The 19100-nt window shown below is 47.6% G+C and overlaps 1 protein-coding gene across 5 annotated transcripts in view; it reads right to left on the minus strand.

Annotated features, from left to right (window-relative positions):
- Positions 1-19100, minus strand: part of LOC115147223 (SH3 and PX domain-containing protein 2A-like) — a 130150-nt gene that overhangs the window by 13504 nt on the left and 97546 nt on the right. For all 5 annotated transcript variants that reach the window (XM_029689334.1, XM_029689332.1, XM_029689331.1 and 2 more), the window contains one exon: positions 16346-16429. In XM_029689334.1, coding sequence (XP_029545194.1) covers positions 16346-16429 — 84 coding nt within the window. The remainder of the gene's footprint in view (positions 1-16345; positions 16430-19100) is intronic.

Genomic DNA, 19100 nt, shown 5'->3' on the forward strand with positions numbered 1-19100 from the left:
TTCCCAGTCAAGAGATATCTACTGCAACAACCAAAGTATTTGAATCAATTAATGTTCTCTTAGAAAGCAAAACAGAGGTAAAAGTATCGGGAATCACCCAGTTAGCCATTTTATCTGTTTTATTTGTTCAAGCTAGCATGGATACCCTGACTGTATCCATTCCACGTGTATCCTCCAATACAAACACAAACAGCACCCACTACTGGCCAAACCTTTCATCACATCCACAACAAACTCTTCCTTATCACAGCTAGAATATGACAGAGGCAACCCAGGCAGGACCCACTGTGGACCCATAATAAACACTATTGAGTGAACAACACTGCAGACTGGATCCCTTTGAAATGGCTGCAGAGCTGCAGAGATGCAGTATGGAGCCGGAGCCTCCCTGTTGGAGATAAGGAACCTGTGGAAGCTCTCAGATCTTTATCTGGCTCCACTTGGCTGCCCAGAGCCAGATAAGGGAAATCCCTGCGGCCACTCTAGTGGGATGATCCGTAGGGGGATTCAACTACTGTGGGAAAAGCCAAGTGTAAGTATGAGTGGTAGTAGGGGGGGTAGATAGATAGGGCCACTTTAAGCAGCTGTTGCTTCAATGGGTTGGATATACAGGGGCATGGGAGGGAATGGGGATAAAGACAGGGAGAGAATCGGATTTGGTCCAGTGAGAATGACTTGTGTCTCAAATGATCCCCTATATTGCCCCATATAGTGCACTACCTTTGACTTTGTCAATAGCAGTGCAATATGCAAGAAATAGTGCACTATAGGATGACTATAGTGTCATTTGGGACACAGACAATGTGTCCCTGGGTGGGATGGGGAAGTGAAACAGGAGAAACAGGAGAGGAATTTCAGAGGTGTGAACGTGCGTGTGTCAGTCTGTTTACAATGGGTGGGGTGGGGTGAGGTTTTAGTGGGAACACATTCTACTGCTGCCTGTCATTCCAGGGGGAGCTGAGGGGCTTGGGTCAATTATAGAGAGCTGTAAGGAATGTCTAGGGGGTTTTGTACTAGGTAGCACAGGGAGTGTGTGTAGGGTGGGGGTGTGTGGTTGAGGACGTTTGAGTACTAACAGGTGGAGAGGGAATACGGTGTGTGTGTGTGTGCGTGTGCGTGTGTGTGTGTGAGTGTGTGTGTGTGCGTGTGCGTGCCTGTGAGTGTGCGTGTGCGTGTGTATTCAAACATACGTATCATGTGTGTGAGCATGCGTATGTGTGTCTCACACCGTCGTAGTGAGTGTTTGACCAGTCAGCTGGGCCCAAAGCCCCAAACAGTGAGTTGATAAGGAGGTTATCAGCACACTGCCATAAATCACATAAGACTCTGCTGTAACTGATCCCGCTCTCTAGACATACAGACAGAGGAACAGGGTGGAGGAGACTGGATAGAGTGTTTGACCTAAGGACTCACCCTGTCAACAACACATGAGGTAATCGATGAGGTGAGGTCATCCTGCTGTCACTAGCCAATCAACACCTATGGATTTCATCTGACCAGCCAATCAGACTATACTGACCTAACATTGGGTCAGAAGAATTTGTGTGTTTGACCGAACAATGCAATAACAAGGGATCCATTTGTTTTTCTTGGGAGTATTTTCGGCGATAAAGTTACCAAAGGCAGGCCCATTGACCTGAGGTAGGGTCAGAGTAAGTGAACTATAAAACAATGACAAAGCGATCAATTTAGCTTCCTGCTTTGTCTTCTTTGGGAGTATTTTGGCGATAAAGTTAACAACTTTAGACCCATTGACTTGACGTAGGGTAGGAACAACAACAAAGTAATCAATTTTGCTTCCTACTCTGTGGTGTTAATCCATAAGATTTAGCACCTGGCACTTATCTTCCCTCCTTATCTTGTTTACTATCTCGTTTCCACGGTAACTAAATCCTTGACTCCACGGGAAAATATTATATTTCTTAACAAATGGGTCAAGTATTCCATTAGTAAAGAGTGTTTCTGGGTAGTTTCAGACAAGTTGTTAAGAAGACAATTCATTAATATTGTAAGATTAGACTCCCTACTTTCCTCTCTCTAACTCATGCATGCTTCTTTCGCGAATCTTTCTTTAATTCCTCCCATCCTCTCCACTTTCTCAAATATCTTGCAATAAGGTTGAGCAGGAGGTGGGTAGAGTTTCCTGTTTCCGGTCACAACTTGCAGACTTGTTTACGCTGTTGTGCGTTTTTGTTGCCGTTTTTACTTTGCTACCTGACGGTTTTTACTTTTTCATTACCGTATATTTTTACTTTTTCCCTCACTCAACTTTTTTTTTCATTCAACTTTCCTACCCCGGAGGTTTTATCTGGACATGGTTCGTCAGGACTTCAAACAGCCGAAGCTAAGTAACATTAACATGATGCCTTCTAATTGCAGTCGTTGTACTCATAATATACAGGAGAACGATCGCCTTACGGCAAGGATAGCTGTGCTGCAAGCCCAGCTTCAGACGCAATCGTTAGGCAAGGGTCATTTCAATGTAGGAAAGGATGAAACAGCGTCTGTGCCACCAGTAAGTACAGATAGTAACGTTAGTATAAACCCCCTCGCACGGTCCCCGCAGCCGGACATCTTTCTCATGGCTTCTGGAGGGAAACGCTGTAGGAATGCTCAACCGGTGTCGCTTATTCAGCCGACAGAAACTTTCAACCGGTTCTCCCCGTTAAGCGAGTCGGAGTCGGAGGCCGAGACTTCTCTGGTCTCTGCTCCTCCCGTTGTGGGGTCTGAGACGCCGACGGCTCCCACCATTAGCTCTGACAAATTGAAAACCCTAGTCATTGGCGACTCCATTACCCGCAGTATTAGACTTAAAACTAATCATCCAGCGATCATACACTGTTTACCAGGGGGCAGGGCTACCGACGTTAAGGCTAATCTAAAGACGGTGCTGGCTAAAGCTAAAACTGGCGAGTGTAGAGAGTATAGAGATATTGTTATCCACGTCGGCACCAACGATGTTAGGATGAAACAGTCAGAGGTCACCAAGCGCAATATAGCTTCAGCGTGTAAATCAGCTAGAAAGATGTGTCGGCATCGAGTAATTGTCTCTGGCCCCCTCCCAGTTAGGGGGAGTGATGAGCTCTACAGCAGAGTCTCACAACTCAATCGCTGGATGAAAACTGTTTTCTGCCCCTCCCAAAAGATAGAATTTGTAGATAACTGGCCCTCTTTCTGGGATTCACCCACAAACAGGACCAAGCCTGGCCTGCTGAGGAGTGACGGACTCCATCCTAGCTGGAGGGGTGCTCTCATCTTATCTACGAACATAGACAGGGCTCTAACTCCTCTAGCTCCACAATGAAATAGGGTGCAGGCCAGGCAACAGGCTGTTAGCCAGCCTGCCAGCTTAGTGGAGTCTGCCACTAGCACAGTTAGCGTAGTCAGCTCAGCTTTCTCCATTGAGACCGTGTCTGTGCCTCGATCTTGGTTGGGCAAAATTAAAAATGGCGGTGTTCGCTTCAGTAATCTTACTAGTATAAAGACCTCCTCCATTCCTGCCATTATTGAAAGAGATTGTGATACTTCACATCTCAAAATTGGGTTACTTAATGTTAGATCCCTCACTTCCAAGGCAGTTATAGTCAATGAACTAATCACTGATCATAATCTTGATGTGATTGGCCTGACTGAAACATGGCTTAAGCCTGATGAATTTACTGTGTTAAATGAGGCCTCACCCCCTGGTTACACTAGTGACCAAACCCCCCGTGCATCCGGCAAAGGCGGAGGTGTTGCTAACATTTACGATAGCAAATTTCAATTTACAAAAAAAAAAACAATGACGTTTTCGTCTTTTGAGCTTCTAGTCATGAAATCTATGCAGCCTACTCAATCACTTTTTATAGCTACTGTTTACAGGCCTCCTGGGCCATATGCAGTGTTCCTTACTGAGTTCCCTGAATTCCTATCGGATCTTGTAGTCATAGCAGATAATATTCTAATTTTTGGTGACTTTAACATTCACATGGAAAAGTCCACAGACCCACTCCAAAAGGCTTTCGGAGCCATCATCGACTCAGTGGGTTTTGTCCAACATGTCTCTGGACCTACTCACTGCCACAGTCATACTCTGGACCTAGTTTTGTCCCATGGAATAAATGTTGTGGATCTTAATGTTTTTCCTCATAATCCTGGATTATCGGACCACCATTTTATTGCGTTTACAATTGCAACAAATAATCTGCTCAGACCCCAACCAAGGAAGATTAAAAGTCGTGCTATAAATTCTCAGACAACCCAAAGATTCCTTGATGCCCTTCCAGACTCCCTCTGCCTACCCAAGGACGTCAGAGGACAAGAATCAGTTAACCACCTAACCGAGGAACTCAATTCAACCTTGCGCAATACCCTAGATGCAGTTGCACCCCTAAAAATTAAAAACATCTGTCATAAGAAACTAGCTCCCTGGTATACAGAAAATACACGAGCTCTGAAGCAAGCTTCCAGAAAATTGGAACGGAAATGGCGCCACACTAAACTGGAAGTCTTCCGACTAGCTTGGAAAGACAGTACCGTGCAGTATCGAAGAGCCCTCACTGCTGCACGATCATCCTATTTTTCCAACTTAATTGAGGAAAATAAGAACAATCCGAAATTTCTTTTTGACACTGTCGCAAAGCTAACTAAAAAGCAGCATTCGCAAATGGAGGATGGCTTTCACTTCAGCAGTAATAAATTTATGAACTTTTTTGAGGAAAAGATCATGATCATTAGAAAGCAAATTACGGACTCCTCTTTAAATCTGGGTATTCCTCCAGGGCTTCATTGTCCAGAGTCTGCACAACTCTGCCAGGACCTTGGCTCAAGGGAGATACTAAAGTGTTTTAGTACTATATCTCTTGACACAATGATGAAAATAATCATGGCCTCCAAACCCTCAAGCTGCATACTGGACCCTATTCCAACTAAACTACTGAAAGAGCTGCTTCCTGTGCTTGGCCCTCCTATGTTGAACATAATAAACGGCTCTCTATCCACCGGATGTGTACCAAGCTCACTAAAAGTGGCAGTAATAAAGCCTCTCTTGAAAAAGCCGAATCTTGACCCAGAAATTATAAAAAACTATCGGCCTATATCGAATCTTCCATTCCTCTCAAAAATTTTAGAAAAAGTTGTTGCGCAGCAACTCACTGCCTTCCTGAAGACAAACAATGTATACGAAACGCTTCAGTCTGGTTTTAGACCCCATCATAGCACTGAGACTGCACTTGTGAAGGTGGTAAATGACCTTTTAATGACGTCAGACCGAGGCTCTGCATCTGTCCTCATGCTCCTAGATCTTAGTGCCGCTTTTGATACCATCGATCACCACATTCTTTTGGAGAGATTGGAAACCCAAATTGGTCTACATGGACAAGTTCTGGCCTGGTTTAGATCTTATCTGTCGGAAAGATATCAGTTTGTCTCTGTGAATGGTTCGTCCTCTGACAAATCAATTGTAAATTTCGGTGTTCCTCAAGGTTCCGTTCTAGGACCACTATTGTTTTCACTATATATTTTACCTCTTGGGGATGTCATTCGAAAACATAATGTTAAATTTCACTGCTATGCGGACGACACACAGCTGTACATTTCAATGAAACATGGTGAAGCCCCAAAATTGCTCTCGCTAGAAGCCTGTGTTTCAGACATAAGGAAGTGGATGGCTGCAAATTTTCTACTTTTAAACTCGGACAAAACAGAGATGCTTGTCCTAGGTCCCAAGAAACAAAGAGATCTTCTGTTGAATCTGACAATTAATCTGGATGGTTGTACAGTCGTCTCAAATAAAACTGTGAAGGACCTCGGCGTTACTCTGGACCCTGATCTCTCTTTTGAAGAACATATCAAGACTGCTTCAAGGACAGCTTTTTTCCATCTACGTAACATTGCAAAAATCAGAAACTTTCTGTCCAAAAATGACGCAGAAAAATTAATCCATGCTTTTGTTACTTCTAGGCTCGACTACTGCAATGCTCTACTTTCCGGCTACCCGGATAAAGCACTAAACAAACTTCAGTTAGTGCTAAATACGGCTGCTAGAATCCTGACTAGAACCAAAAAATTTGATCATATTACTCCAGTGCTAGCTTCCCTACACTGGCTTCCTGTTAAGGCAAGGGCTGATTTCAAGGTTTTACTGCTAACCTACAAAGCATTACATGGGCTTGCTCCTACCTATCTTTCCGATTTGGTCCTGCCGTACATACCTACACGTACGCTACGGTCACAAGACGCAGGCCTCCTAATTGTCCCTAGAATTTCTAAGCAAACGGCTGGAGGTAGGGCTTTCTCCTATAGAGCTCCATTTTTATGGAATGGTCTGCCTACCCATGTGAGAGACGCAGACTCAGTCTCAACCTTTAAGTCTTTACTGAAGACTTATCTCTTCAGTAGGTCCTATGATTAAGTATAGTCTGGCCCAGGAGTGTGAAGGTGAACGGAAAGGCTGGAGCAACGAACCGCCCTTGCTGTCTCTGCCTTGTCGGTTCCCCTCTTCCCACTGGGATTCTCTGCCTCTAACCCTTTTACAGGGGCTGAGTCACTGACTTACTGGTGTTCTTCCATGCCGTCCATGGGAGGGGTGCGTCACTTGAGTAGGTTGAGCCACTGTCGTGGTCTTCCTGTCTGGGTTGGCGCCCCCCCCTTGGGTTGTGCCGTGGCGGACATCTTTGTGGGCTATACTCGGCCTTGTCTTCGGACGGTAAGTTGGTGGTTGTAGATATCCCTCTAGTGGTGTGGGGGCTGTGCTTTGGCAAAGTGGGTGGGGTTATATCCTGCCTGTTTGGCCCTGTCCGGGGGTATCATCGGATGGGGCCACAGTGTCTTCTGATCCCTCCTGTCTCAGCCTCCAGTATTTATGCTGCAGTAGTTTATGTGTCGGGGGGCTAGGGTCAGTCTGTTTCATCTGGAGTATTCTCTTGTCTTATCCGGTGTCCTGTGTGAATGTAAATATGCTCTCTCTAATTCTCTCTTTGTTTCTTTCTTTCTCTCGGAGGACCTGAGCCCTAGGACTACCTGGCATGATGACTCCTTGCTGTCCCCAGTCCACCTGGCCATGCTGCTGCTCCAGTTTCAACTGTTCTGCCTGCGGCTACGGAACCCTGACCTGTTCACCGGACGTGCTTGTTGCACCCTCGACAATTACTATGATTATTATTATTTGACCATGCTGGTCATTTACGAACATTTTAACATCTTGACCATGTTCTGTTATAATATCCACCCGGCACAGCCAGAAGAGGACTGGCCACCCCTCATAGCCTGGTTCCTCTCTAGGTTTCTTCCTAGGTTTTTGGCCTTTCTCAGGAGTTTTTCCTAGGGAGTTTTTCCCAGCCACCGTGCTTCTTTCACATGCATTGCTTGCTGTTTGGGGTTTTAGGCTGGGTTTCTGTACAGCACTTTGAGATTTCAGCTGATGTACGAAGGGCTATATAAATAAATTTGATTTGATTTGATTTTAGAGTATTTATGTAATCGTGGAAAGATAAATTAAGAACGAGTCCATGTCTAATGACAAGAGTGCATCTTCATGAGCGAACCATGAGATACGGTATTTATCCATTATTTATGTCTATGGAGAGAACACTCAGGGTAGAGTAATTCTAAGTATTCTTTATGGTCAATGATCATGTCCCTGATACGCTTAACTCTACTTTTAGCTTCCTAGAAACTAGTGCTGAGCGATTAACTGACGTCGGTTCAATTACTTGAATTACATTTAGTTTTTAGTTTTTTTGTGAGCCCAACACTCCATTTCTCCAGTGAGAAATCAAATAATAAAAAAAATCAAGTCAAGAACTATGTGGGACGCCTGGCTGAAGGGAGTTGTAGTTTTCATTAAGCAAATATTAAATCTGGTTCAGTGCAGAAATCTGGTAATTAACTACGATGACCATAATCCATTGCACCTGCTATTTTTGGTGCAGACCGAGATGGATATACTTTTACTATACACAGACTGCATAGACTGCATGACAGAGGAATGTACTCAATGATGAGAGAGAGGGATAGAGACAGTTTGTGAAAGTGTCCCTTATCTACTTTGAAGGACTAGTAAAATAATTTTGTCAGACAGCTCTGCTGCATACCAAGGCAAGCTAGCTTAGCTAAATAGGATGACTCAAGACAGTACAGTATGGGGAGAACAGAGATAACTTTGTCTGGCTGTTTGGCTGCTAATGCCTGAGCAGAAATGAGATGATGACTTTAAGGAATTAAAGATAATAAAGTAATCAAATAAAAACAAAGTAATATACACAAGTGAAATATTATTTCATTGTGATTTTTGATTTTTCTATTGATGTCTACCCAATGGGGACCTGACAGAGACAATGGAATATTTTCAATGTTTGGTCAATTGAATGTTCACTATGTTGGGCTTTGGAATTTCCATTAAAAAGCTCTAAAATCATTTTAATGTCATTATTTCACAATGAATTTCATGTTTACATTTTTTTTATTTTTATAATCGAACCCAAACTGAACCGACCCCAAAAAGCACTAATCACTCAGCACTGCTAGAAACGGTCAGTGCATGCTGCCTCAAAGTGCCCTATCTGTGCTGCCTGATACAAACATGCCTCGTCTGGCATTCATGACCACAGTCAGCAGCATGGTGGGATAATTTTGTAGGGTGGAAACAAGGCCTCTAATCTGAAGTCATAAATTAGTTAGCATGCAGCAGTGCTTCTGATGGTGCCAGCTGAAAGCAACACTGGACTCCCAACTGACCTGAAACCCTGGCTGTTAAAATGTGTCAGCCGCAACAGGGGACAATATATCACTACTATCCGTTTTTGCTGGTTGATGTCTCTAGTACAGCATCCTTACACAGGCATGTACTGTACGTTGACCCAGAGTCTCAAGTGAAGTCATCTGGGATATTGGATATGATGATATATAATATTGATATCAAGTACAGTGAAATGCCTTTCCCAACCATGCAGTAATCAATATCAGTAGTACTACAACAAAACTATATGACATGACAATGCCTACTAACTTTACCCTCACGCAATGATTGTCCTGATTCCTACATGGCAACAGTTACATCAGTGGCTCACACTAGAGGTTGACCGATTAATCAGCATTGGCCGATTAATTAGGGCCAATTTCAAGTTTTCATAACAATCGGTAATCTGCATTTTTGGACGGCGATTATGGACGATTACATTGCACTCCACGAGGAGACTGTGTGGCAGGCTGACCACCTGTTACGCGAGTGCAGCAAGGAGCCAAGGTAAGTTGCTAGCTAGCATTAAACTTACCTTATTAAAAAACAATCAATCTTAACATAATCACTAGTTAACTACACATGGTTGATGATATTACTAGTTTAACTTGCTTGTCCTGCGTTGCAAATAATCAATGTGGTGCCTGTTAATTTATCATCGAATCACAGCCTACTTCGCCAAACGGGTGATGATTTAACAAGCGCATTCGCGAAAAAAGCATTGTCGTTGCACCAATGTACCTAACCATAAACATCAATGCCTTTCTTAATGTCACGTCCTGACCAGTAAAAGGGGTTGTTTGTTATTGTAGTTTGGTCAGGGCGTGGCAGGGGGTGTTTGTTTAGTGTGTTTCGGGGTTTTTTGGTTAATGTTCTTTGTTAGTATATTTCTATGTTCGTTCTAGTTTTTCTATTTCTATGTTTAGTTTATTGGGTTGCCCTTCAATTGGAGGCAGCTGTTCCTCGTTGCCTCTAATTCAAGGTCCTATTTAATAGGGGTGTTTTTTTCATGGGTTTTTGTGGGTAGTTGTTCCAAGTGTAGCTGTGTGCCTCACAGGACTGTTTTTCTCATCGTTGTTTTTGTTTAAGTGTTTATTTTGGTTTTCTTTAAAAATAAAGAACATGAGTATTCACATTCCCGCTGCGCTTTGGTCCCATCCTCATGGCCCGGTGTATCCAGTTCCTGCTCCTCGCACTAGCCTTGAGGTGCGTGTCTCCAGTCTGGCGCCTCCAGTACCAGCCCCACGCACCAGGCCTCCAGTGCGTCAGCCCAGTCCAGTACGTCCTGTTCCCGCTCCTCGCACTAGCCTTGGAGTACGTGTCTCCAGTCTGGTACCTCCAGTACCAGCCCCACGCACCAGGCCTTCAGTGCGTCAGCCCAGTCCAGTACGTCCTGCTCCTGCTCCTCGCACTAGCCCTGTGGTGCGTGTAAATAATCTGGCGCATCCAAAGCCAGCCCCATGCATCAGGCCTTCAGTGCGCAGTCCCCGTCCAGAGCTTCCGACGACAGTACCCCGTCCAGAGCTTCTGACGACAGTTCCCCGTCCAGAGCTTCCGGCGACAGTGCCCCGTCTAGAGCTTCCGGCGACAGTTCCCCGTCTAGTGCTTCCGGCGACGTCCTACAGTCCAGAGCCTGCAGAGACGTCCTACAGTCCAGAGCCTGCAGAGACGGCCCACAGACCGGAGCCTGCAGAGACGGCCCACAGTCCGGAGCCTGCAGAGACGGCCCACAGTCCGGAGCCTGCAGAGACGGCCCACAGTCCGGAGCCTGCAAAGACGGCCCACAGTCCGGAAACGACAGAGATGGCCCACAGTCCGGAACCGGAGCTCCCAGAGTCGCCTTCCAGTCCGGAACCGGAGCTCCCAGAGTCGCCTTCCAGTCCGGAACCGGAACTCCCAGAGTCGCCTTTCAGTCCGGAACCGGAGCTCCCAGAGTCGCCTTTCAGTCCGGAACCGGAGCTCCCAGAGTCGCCTTTCAGTCCGGAACCGGAGCTCCCAGAGTCGCCTTTCAGTCCGGAACCGGAGCTCCCAGAGTCGCCCTCCAGTCCGGAGCTCCCAGAGTCGCCCTCCAGTCCGGAGCTCCCAGAGTCGCCCTCCAGTCCGGAGCTCCCAGAGTCGCCCTCCAGTCCGGAGCTCCCAGAGTCGCCCTCCAGTCCGGAGCTCCCAGAGTCGCCCTCCAGTCCGGAGCTCCCAGAGTCGCCCTCCAGTCCGGAGCTCCCAGAGTCGCCCTCCAGTCCGGAGCTCCCAGAGTCGCCCTCCAGTCCGGAGCTCCCAGAGTCGCCCTCCAGTCCGGAGCTCCCAGAGTCGCCCTCCAGTCCGGAGCTCCCAGAGTCGCCCTCCAGTCCGGAGCTCCCAGAGTCGCCCTCCAGTCCGGAGCTTCCCAGAGTCGCCCTCCAGTCCGGAGCTCCCAGAGTCGCCCTCCAGTCCGGAGTTCCCAGAGTCGCCCTCCAGTCCGGAGTTCCCAGAGTCGCCCTCCAGTCCGGAGTTCCCAGAGTCGCCCTCCAGTCCGGAGTTCCCAGAGTCGCCCTCCAGTCCGGAGTTCCCAGAGTCGCCCTCCAGTCCGGAGTTCCCAGAGTCGCCCTCCAGTCCGGAGTTCCCAGAGTCGCCCTCCAGTCCGGAGTTCCCAGAGTCGCCCTCCAGTCCGGAGTTCCCAGAGTCGCCCTCCAGTCCGGAGTTCCCAGAGTCGCCCTCCAGTCCGGAGTTCCCAGAGTCGCCCTCCAGTCCGGAGTTCCCAGAGTCGCCCTCCAGTCCGGAGTTCCCAGAGTCGCCCTCCAGTCCGGAGTTCCCAGAGTCGCCCTCCAGTCCGGAGTTCCCAGAGTCGCCCTCCAGTCCGGAGTTCCCAGAGTCGCCCTCCAGTCCGGAGTTCCCAGAGTCGCCCTCCAGTCCGGAGTTCCCAGAGTCGCCCTCCAGTCCGGAGTTCCCAGAGTCGCCCTCCAGTCCGGAGTTCCCAGAGTCGCCCTCCAGTCCGGAGTTCCCAGAGTCGCCCTCCAGTCCGGAGTTCCCAGAGTCGCCCTCCAGTCCGGAGTTCCCAGAGTCGCCCTCCAGTCCGGAGTTCCCAGAGTCGCCCTCCAGTCCGGAGTTCCCAGAGTCGCCCTCCAGTCCGGAGTTCCCAGAGTCGCCCTCCAGTCCGGAGTTCCCAGAGTCGCCCTCCAGTCCGGAGTTCCCAGAGTCGCCCTCCAGTCCGGAGTTCCCAGAGTCGCCCTCCAGTCCGGAGTTCCCAGAGTCGCCCTCCAGTCCGGAGTTCCCAGAGTCGCCCTCCAGTCCGGAGTTCCCAGAGTCGCCCTCCAGTCCGGAGTTCCCAGAGTCGCCCTCCAGTCCGGAGTTCCCAGAGTCGCCCTCCAGTCCGGAGTTCCCAGAGTCGCCCTCCAGTCCGGAGTTCCCAGAGTCGCCCTCCAGTCCGGAGTTCCCAGAGTCGCCCTCCAGTCCGGAGTTCCCAGAGTCGCCCTCCAGTCCGGAGTTCCCAGAGTCGCCCTCCAGTCCGGAGTTCCCAGAGTCGCCCTCCAGTCCGGAGTTCCCAGAGTCGCCCTCCAGTCCGGAGTTCCCAGAGTCGCCCTCCAGTCCGGAGTTCCCAGAGTCGCCCTCCAGTCCGGAGTTCCCAGAGTCGCCCTCCAGTCCGGAGTTCCCAGAGTCGCCCTCCAGTCCGGAGTTCCCAGAGTCGCCCTCCAGTCCGGAGTTCCCAGAGTCGCCCTCCAGTCCGGAGTTCCCAGAGTCGCCCTCCAGTCCGGAGTTCCCAGAGTCGCCCTCCAGTCCGGAGTTCCCAGAGTCGCCCCTCCAGTCCGGAGTTCCCAGAGTCGCCCTCCAGTCCGGAGAGTTCCCAGAGTCGCCCTCCAGTCCGGAGTTCCCAGAGTCGCCCTCCAGTCCGGAGTTCCCAGAGTCGACCTCCAGTCCGGAGTTCCCAGAGTCGCCCTCCAGTCCGGAGTTCCCAGAGTCGCCCTCCAGTCCGGAGTTCCCAGAGTCGCCCTCCAGTCCGGAGTTCCCAGAGTCGCCCCTCCAGTTCCGGAGTTCACAGAGTCGCCCTCCAGTCCGGAGTTCCCAGAGTCGCCCTCCAGTCCGGAGGTTCCCAGAGTCGCCTCCAGGGTTCCAGAGTCGCCCAGCCGAGTTCCCAGAGTCGCCCTCCAGTCCGGAGTTCCCAGAGTCGCCCTCCAGTCCGGAGTTCCCAGAGTCGCCCTCCAGTCCGGAGTTCCCAGAGTCGCCCTCCAGTCCGAGGTCTCCAGCGACGCCCTCCAGTCCGAGGTCTCCAGCGACGCGCATCAGCCCGAGGTCTCCAGCGACGCGCATCAGCCCGAGGTCTCCAGCGACGCGCATCAGCCCGAGGTCTCCAGCGACGCGCATCAGCCCGAGGTCTCCAGCGACGCGCATCAGCCCGAGGTCTCCAGCGACGCGCATCAGCCCGAGGTCTCCAGCGACGCGCATCAGCCCGAGGTCTCCAGCGACGCGCATCAGCCCGAGGTCTCCAGCGACGCGCATCAGCCCGAGGTCTCCAGCGACGCGCATCAGCCCGAGGTCTCCAGCGACGCGCATCAGCCCGAGGTCTCCAGCGACGCGCATCAGCCCGAGGTCTCCAGCGACGCGCATCAGCCCGAGGTCTCCAGCGACGCGCATCAGCCCGAGGTCTCCAGCGACGCGCAACAGCCCGAGGTCTCCAGCGACGCGCCTTAGCCCTGAGCCTTCAGCGGGGGTGGACAGGTTAGGTTGGGGACTAAGGCCGGAGCCTGAGCCACCTCCATAGTAGGAGGATTGGGAAGGGGGGGTGTAGCACAAGAACCATCGGTGATGGTGGCCACCCTCCCTTCCCTCCCTTTAGTTTGGGATTCTTTTTTTGGGGGGTTTATTTTTGTGTTTTTTTGTTTGAGGTTCATCCGGGGTCTGCACCTTTGGGGGGGGGGGGGTACTCTCACGTCCTGACCAGTAAAAGGGGTTGTTTGTTATTGTAGTTTGGTCAGGTTGTGACAGGGGGTGTTTGTTTAATGTGTTTCGGTTTTTTTTGGTTAATGTTCTTTGTTAGTATATTTCTATGTTCGTTCTAGTTTTTCTATTTCTATGTTTAGTTTATTGGGTTGCCCTTCAATTGGAGGCAGCTGTTCCTCATTACCTCTAATTGAAGGTCCTATTTAGTAGGTGTTTTTTTCATGGGTTTTTGTGGGTAGTTGTTCCAAGTGTAGCTGTGTGCCTCACAGGACTGTTTTTCTCATCGTTGTTTTTGTTTAAGTGTTTATTTTGGTTTTGTTCAAAAATAAAGAACATGAGTATTCACATTCCCGCTGCGCTTTGGTCCCATCCTTACGACGAACGTGACACTTAAAATCAATATACAAGTATATTTTTTTTAACCTGCATATTTAGTTAAAAGAAATTCATGTTAGCAGGCAATATTAACTGGGGAAATTGTGTCACTTCTCTTGCGTTCTGTGCAAGCAGAGTCAGGGTATATGCAGCAGTTTAGGCCACTCGTTGCGAACTGTGTGAAGACCATTTCTTCCTAACAAAGCCCGTAATTAATTTGCCTAAAACTTCTTAACTGGGAATATTGAAGACTCATGTTAAAAGGAACCACCAGCTTTCATATGTTCTCATGTTCTGAGCAAGGAACTTAAATGCTTTTTTACATGGCACATATTGCACTTTTACTTTCTTCTCCAACACTGCGTTTTTGCATTATTTAAACCAAATTGAACATGTTTCATTATTTATTTGAGACTAAATTGATTTTTATTTATGTATTATATTAAGTTAAAATAAAAGTGTTCATTCAGTATTGTTGTAATTGTCATTATTACAAATATATATATAAAAATTGGCCGATTAATCGGTATCTGCTTTTTTTGGTCCTCCAATTATCGGTATCGGTGTTTAAAAATCATAATCGGTCGACCTCTAGCTCACACACACAGAAGTGGATCCATCCACTGTTATAGGCTCCTGCCTGTGATTAAAGCCAGGCTTCAGTATGGGCTACTGCCCCACATTCACACTTTCCACCAGCCTATTCCAGCCCGCCCAGTCCTCCTGCTGCTACTCCTCTGAGAGAGCTAGCTACCTAATTGTAACTGCTTCGCTCAGCTCTGGCTGGAGACTATGGCGAGGCTCTGGCAGCCCATATTAGTACATTCACCAAAAGTATCCAAAAGAGCTGGATGTAGTTATCACATGGAAATCGTTGGCTGAGTATTGAACTAGTATTTTTTCTCCTGTGCAGTATAAATAGGACTTGTGGGTTTTCCTGAGCATCTGAATTGGAAAAACGATGTCCCATGTTATAGATTAGTAAGACTACAACTAGGAAGTGGGGTTTTTCCTGGTCAGGTCATGTGGTTAGGAAAAACGCCTGGCCCGAAAGTATATAGGTCATCGCAGGCCTGTATAAAATTAATCAACACAGGCACTAACTCATACCATCTGACACAAGTTCCCCTTGTGTTGGGTCAGCTCTGTTGAATCACTTATGTTTATTGTCTCTTTGACTGGTCTGGGATCAGAGTTAAGCTATACCAGGTGAGTCACGCCCCATGTATGTTATTGGGAGCCTGGGAAGTTATATGAGTCCCAGGTCAGTTTCAGTAAACAAACAGACAAAAGACAGAGCCAGGTGGGGTGAGTGGGCTAAAACTAATATTTAACCAGATGGCTGATCTCTCCTGGTCTTATTAGAGGGATGAGAAATGACTCTGGCTCTAGGTAGAAGTAGGCCACAGACACAGCTCTAGGATCAGCCTCCCCAAATCCTATCTATATCAATGACAGAAAACATCTAACTGACCTTCAATCAGCGTATATAGCAACTTCATCCTTCAATATAGTGACTACTTTTTTGATCAAATATGGGTAGAAGTAGCATTTTAATAGCCACAGATCTAGGATTAGCTTATCTTCCCTAGATAAATGCAAAGCTGACCTTGGACCAGTTTTGATTAGATACTAGACAATATGAGACATAGGCTCATGTCTGTCTGGGTCTATCAAAGAGAATTCATTATGACTCAACAGCAACTCTCCATTGAGACATATTCCAGTATTGCAGTGGCCAGGGGAGCTTGGCAACGTGATACATTCAAGAGTGTGAGAACATATCTTTACCAACAAATGTTCACTAAAAACTCAGTCATTAAAATCTAATGGTTCTGAACCTGGAGGGAGTTGTATAAGTACATGAAGTAGCACAACACACAGTAATGTTTAGAACAGTTATTAGCCAACAAGGTTGTTACTGTTGTACTGTCTGAACCAAATAGCCCTCATTATCTAATCTGTTTAATGTTAGTAAATGATTCTGTTACGCAGTGCAAAATGAAGAAATAATGATCTTTCTAAAAGTAGAGAAAAGTGTGGTAAATGTAACTCGGGGAGCTGAAATCTACAGGACCACCCAATGTGCTGTTTGTGATGTTGGAGTTAAGCTGGAGTTGTTGTTGGTTGACTGTCATGGGTTTAAAATGAGTTTTCTTACAATGAAGGAATGAGTGTGTGTGTGTGTGTGGTTCTGAGAGAGGCCACGTGAGCGTGTCTGTGTGCGTGTGCGTGTGCGTGTGCGTGTGCGTGTGCGTGTGTGTGTGTGTGTGTGTGTGTGTGTGCGTGCGTGTGTGTGCGTGTGTGTGCGTGTGTGTGCGTGTGTGTGTGTGTGTGTGTGTTCACCTCGACTCTGCTGGCGGTTCACTATGCCCCCCAAGGTCCATCTGCGGTCCAGTCTCTTCAGATGAGCCTTGCGTCTCTTAGTAACTGATGAAGGGAGGGATGGAGAAGCCAAAGAAAAACAAAGAAACATGAACTTAAGAAGCGTATTACAAAATGAAAGAAGGCAAAAAGCTATTGATAGTTAGTAGGACGGTGAAAATGTTACATGGAAAGCAGCAAATGAATGGTGCCCATTTTAAGCTATGCATAGTAAATAACATGATTTGTAATAGTGCCCTTAGCAAATGGTTTTTCAGAAAGAATTGATATTCATTGTTGTCATGATAATCACTATCCGTCTTCGGAGTTCACGCTCACATTTCACAGTCAAGCAGCTAAACGTCTTAAAGGGTGTGTGTTTCTGGGGACTGAGTTACAGTATACTGACATTATAAAGGAAGAGTGGAATCACAGATATCCTGAGGACAGTGAGAACTAGGTCATAAACACAGAGATATTTCCTTACGAGAGACAACTGCCCAGAGAAACTATCCTCCACATCGTCTGTCACCGAAAGACCAAAAAGAGAACAAGCCCCACATTGAAAGAGGAAGCAATGATCATATAAATAAAATGAATAGAAAGGGTGTCTCCATTCATTACAAATTACCAGGGTTAGCGCTTCCAAGCATGTTCTATTCATTCAATCTCTATGACAACAATGACATGATGTATCATAGAAATAGAACGTATAGAAAGGGTGTCTCTATTCATTACAAAATGCCAGGGTTAGAGATCCAAGCCTGTTCTATTAATTATATTTCTATAGCAATGATGACTTGATGTATTATACAGTATCATCCAATCTAGTGTGTCTGGAATACTAAAATCCGTTGGTCTCCAAGGTTCTCACCACAACGTATTCTGTATTCAAGAAGGCCAATCCCCATACATAACGTTTTGTGTATCTGGGACCTTTCAAATGGTCACAGACATGCTACATCTGTGTGGCACAGTATCATACTAGCCCCTAGCATACTGTACACATGGTTTAAGATTGTCCAGCAAACTACATCTGTGTCCAATGTGTCGCTAATAGGTTTTCTAGCAACTGTATAGGAGAAAATAGATAAGAGTAAATCTCTATGTTAGCCTGTTAGGCTACCGTAACAGCTAGCTAAGTCCTCTGGTAAACTGTTCCGTTCCAGTCCCCCTTATAAGCAGGGACCACTCTTGCAACACCACCGACTTACAGTAAAGTAAAACAGCCCTATATGATGCTGTCGAACTCGTTGCTTTCTGATGACTTGTCTTTATCCTCCCTTCCTTAACGCATTCCCTAGGGGGACATAAACCAGACTTTCAGAACGGAGGAACGAGTGATGAGGAGGGAGGACAGAATGAAATTACTGTCATCTCTCCCTTCATCTCTCTCTCTCTCTCTCTCTCTCTCTCTCTCTCTCTCTCTCTCTCTCTCTCTCTCTCTCTCTCTCTCTCTCTCTCTCTCTCTCTCTCTCTCTCTCTAACCTCCTAATTGAAATATCAGATTGGGGACAGCCACAAAGGCAGACGTTATTTCAGGGTAATTCCAATAGACCAGACCTACCAGGCCCTGTCGTCCCTCCTCAGTGAGCTAGTAGCTACAGTCTGCTACTGGTTTATTAGACAGCAAATTGGGGCTTAATGAGTATGGGGGGGGGGGAGACAGGATAGTTACCAGAGATATGAGATATGCAGTGGTGTGTGAAAACTGAGTTGGCAGGCTCTAATGGGGAAGGTGTTGATAGAGGAGTGTTTTGCAGGATGGGAGGGATGTGATGTGTGTGTGTGGGGGGTGTGTGTGTCTGACCCAGATCCCTAGGTATTTCCAGGCTCCAGCTACATGACCGTCTTTTTCCTTAAATGCCATCACGGACTTTCACTACCAGCCCAGTACCACCCAGTATGTCTCTCTCTCTCTCTCTCTCTCTCTCTCTCTCTCTCTCTCCTCTCTCTCTCTCTCTCTCTCTCTCTCTCTCTCTCTCTCCTCTCTCTCTCTCTCTCTCTCTCTCTCTCTCTCCTCTCTCTCTCTCTCTCTCTCTCTCTGTGGAGTGACTGCAGTCTACATTAAGGGGAGCTGCGGGCTACGGCAGCTGCAGCTGCAGCTGCAGAGGACCTGTCATCACATGCTGGGATGTGGCGTGCCAGTTTACAGTGTAACAGTGCCATGGGCCAGCGCGAGGATCATAAAGCAATGTGTCTTAATGAGAGACAGGGAGAGAGCCTTACATACCCTGGTGGCAGTCTATGACACACAAAGCATTACGGCATAATGATTACACTATACCAGGTAGTTTCCATGGGTTAGTAAAACTGATGGAAAACAGAGGTAATATGACTTTAACGGTGGGGGAGTGTATGTATGTGTGTATGTCTGTGTGTATGTCTGTGTGTGCATGTCTGCCTGCCTGGGTGTAACACACAGCTAAGGCGTTACAGTGTCATCCCGAAGCACCAAAAGGGAAGGGAGCTTATTCTCTAGTGATGAAATATGCCCTCCAAACAGTCAGACTAAACATTATTGCAAAAAAAGGAAGCCATGACAAAATTCCTTGAAAAAGTAGTGAAGGAATTTCCTCTGGTGCCAAAATATCCAGCCTGATGAAAACCCTGTAGTTTGAACAAAGGGCATTTGGCTGGGTTTGTTACAGTGTCGGTTTCCTGCTCTGACCCTGGTCCTCGAGGTTCCTGCTGTCCAAGCACAACTATTAGTTGTCATACCTAAGGCCTTAGTAAC

The sequence above is a fragment of the Salmo trutta genome, chromosome 14 (assembly GCF_901001165.1).
Source record: "Salmo trutta chromosome 14, fSalTru1.1, whole genome shotgun sequence".
NCBI classification, from domain to species: domain Eukaryota; kingdom Metazoa; phylum Chordata; class Actinopteri; order Salmoniformes; family Salmonidae; genus Salmo; species Salmo trutta.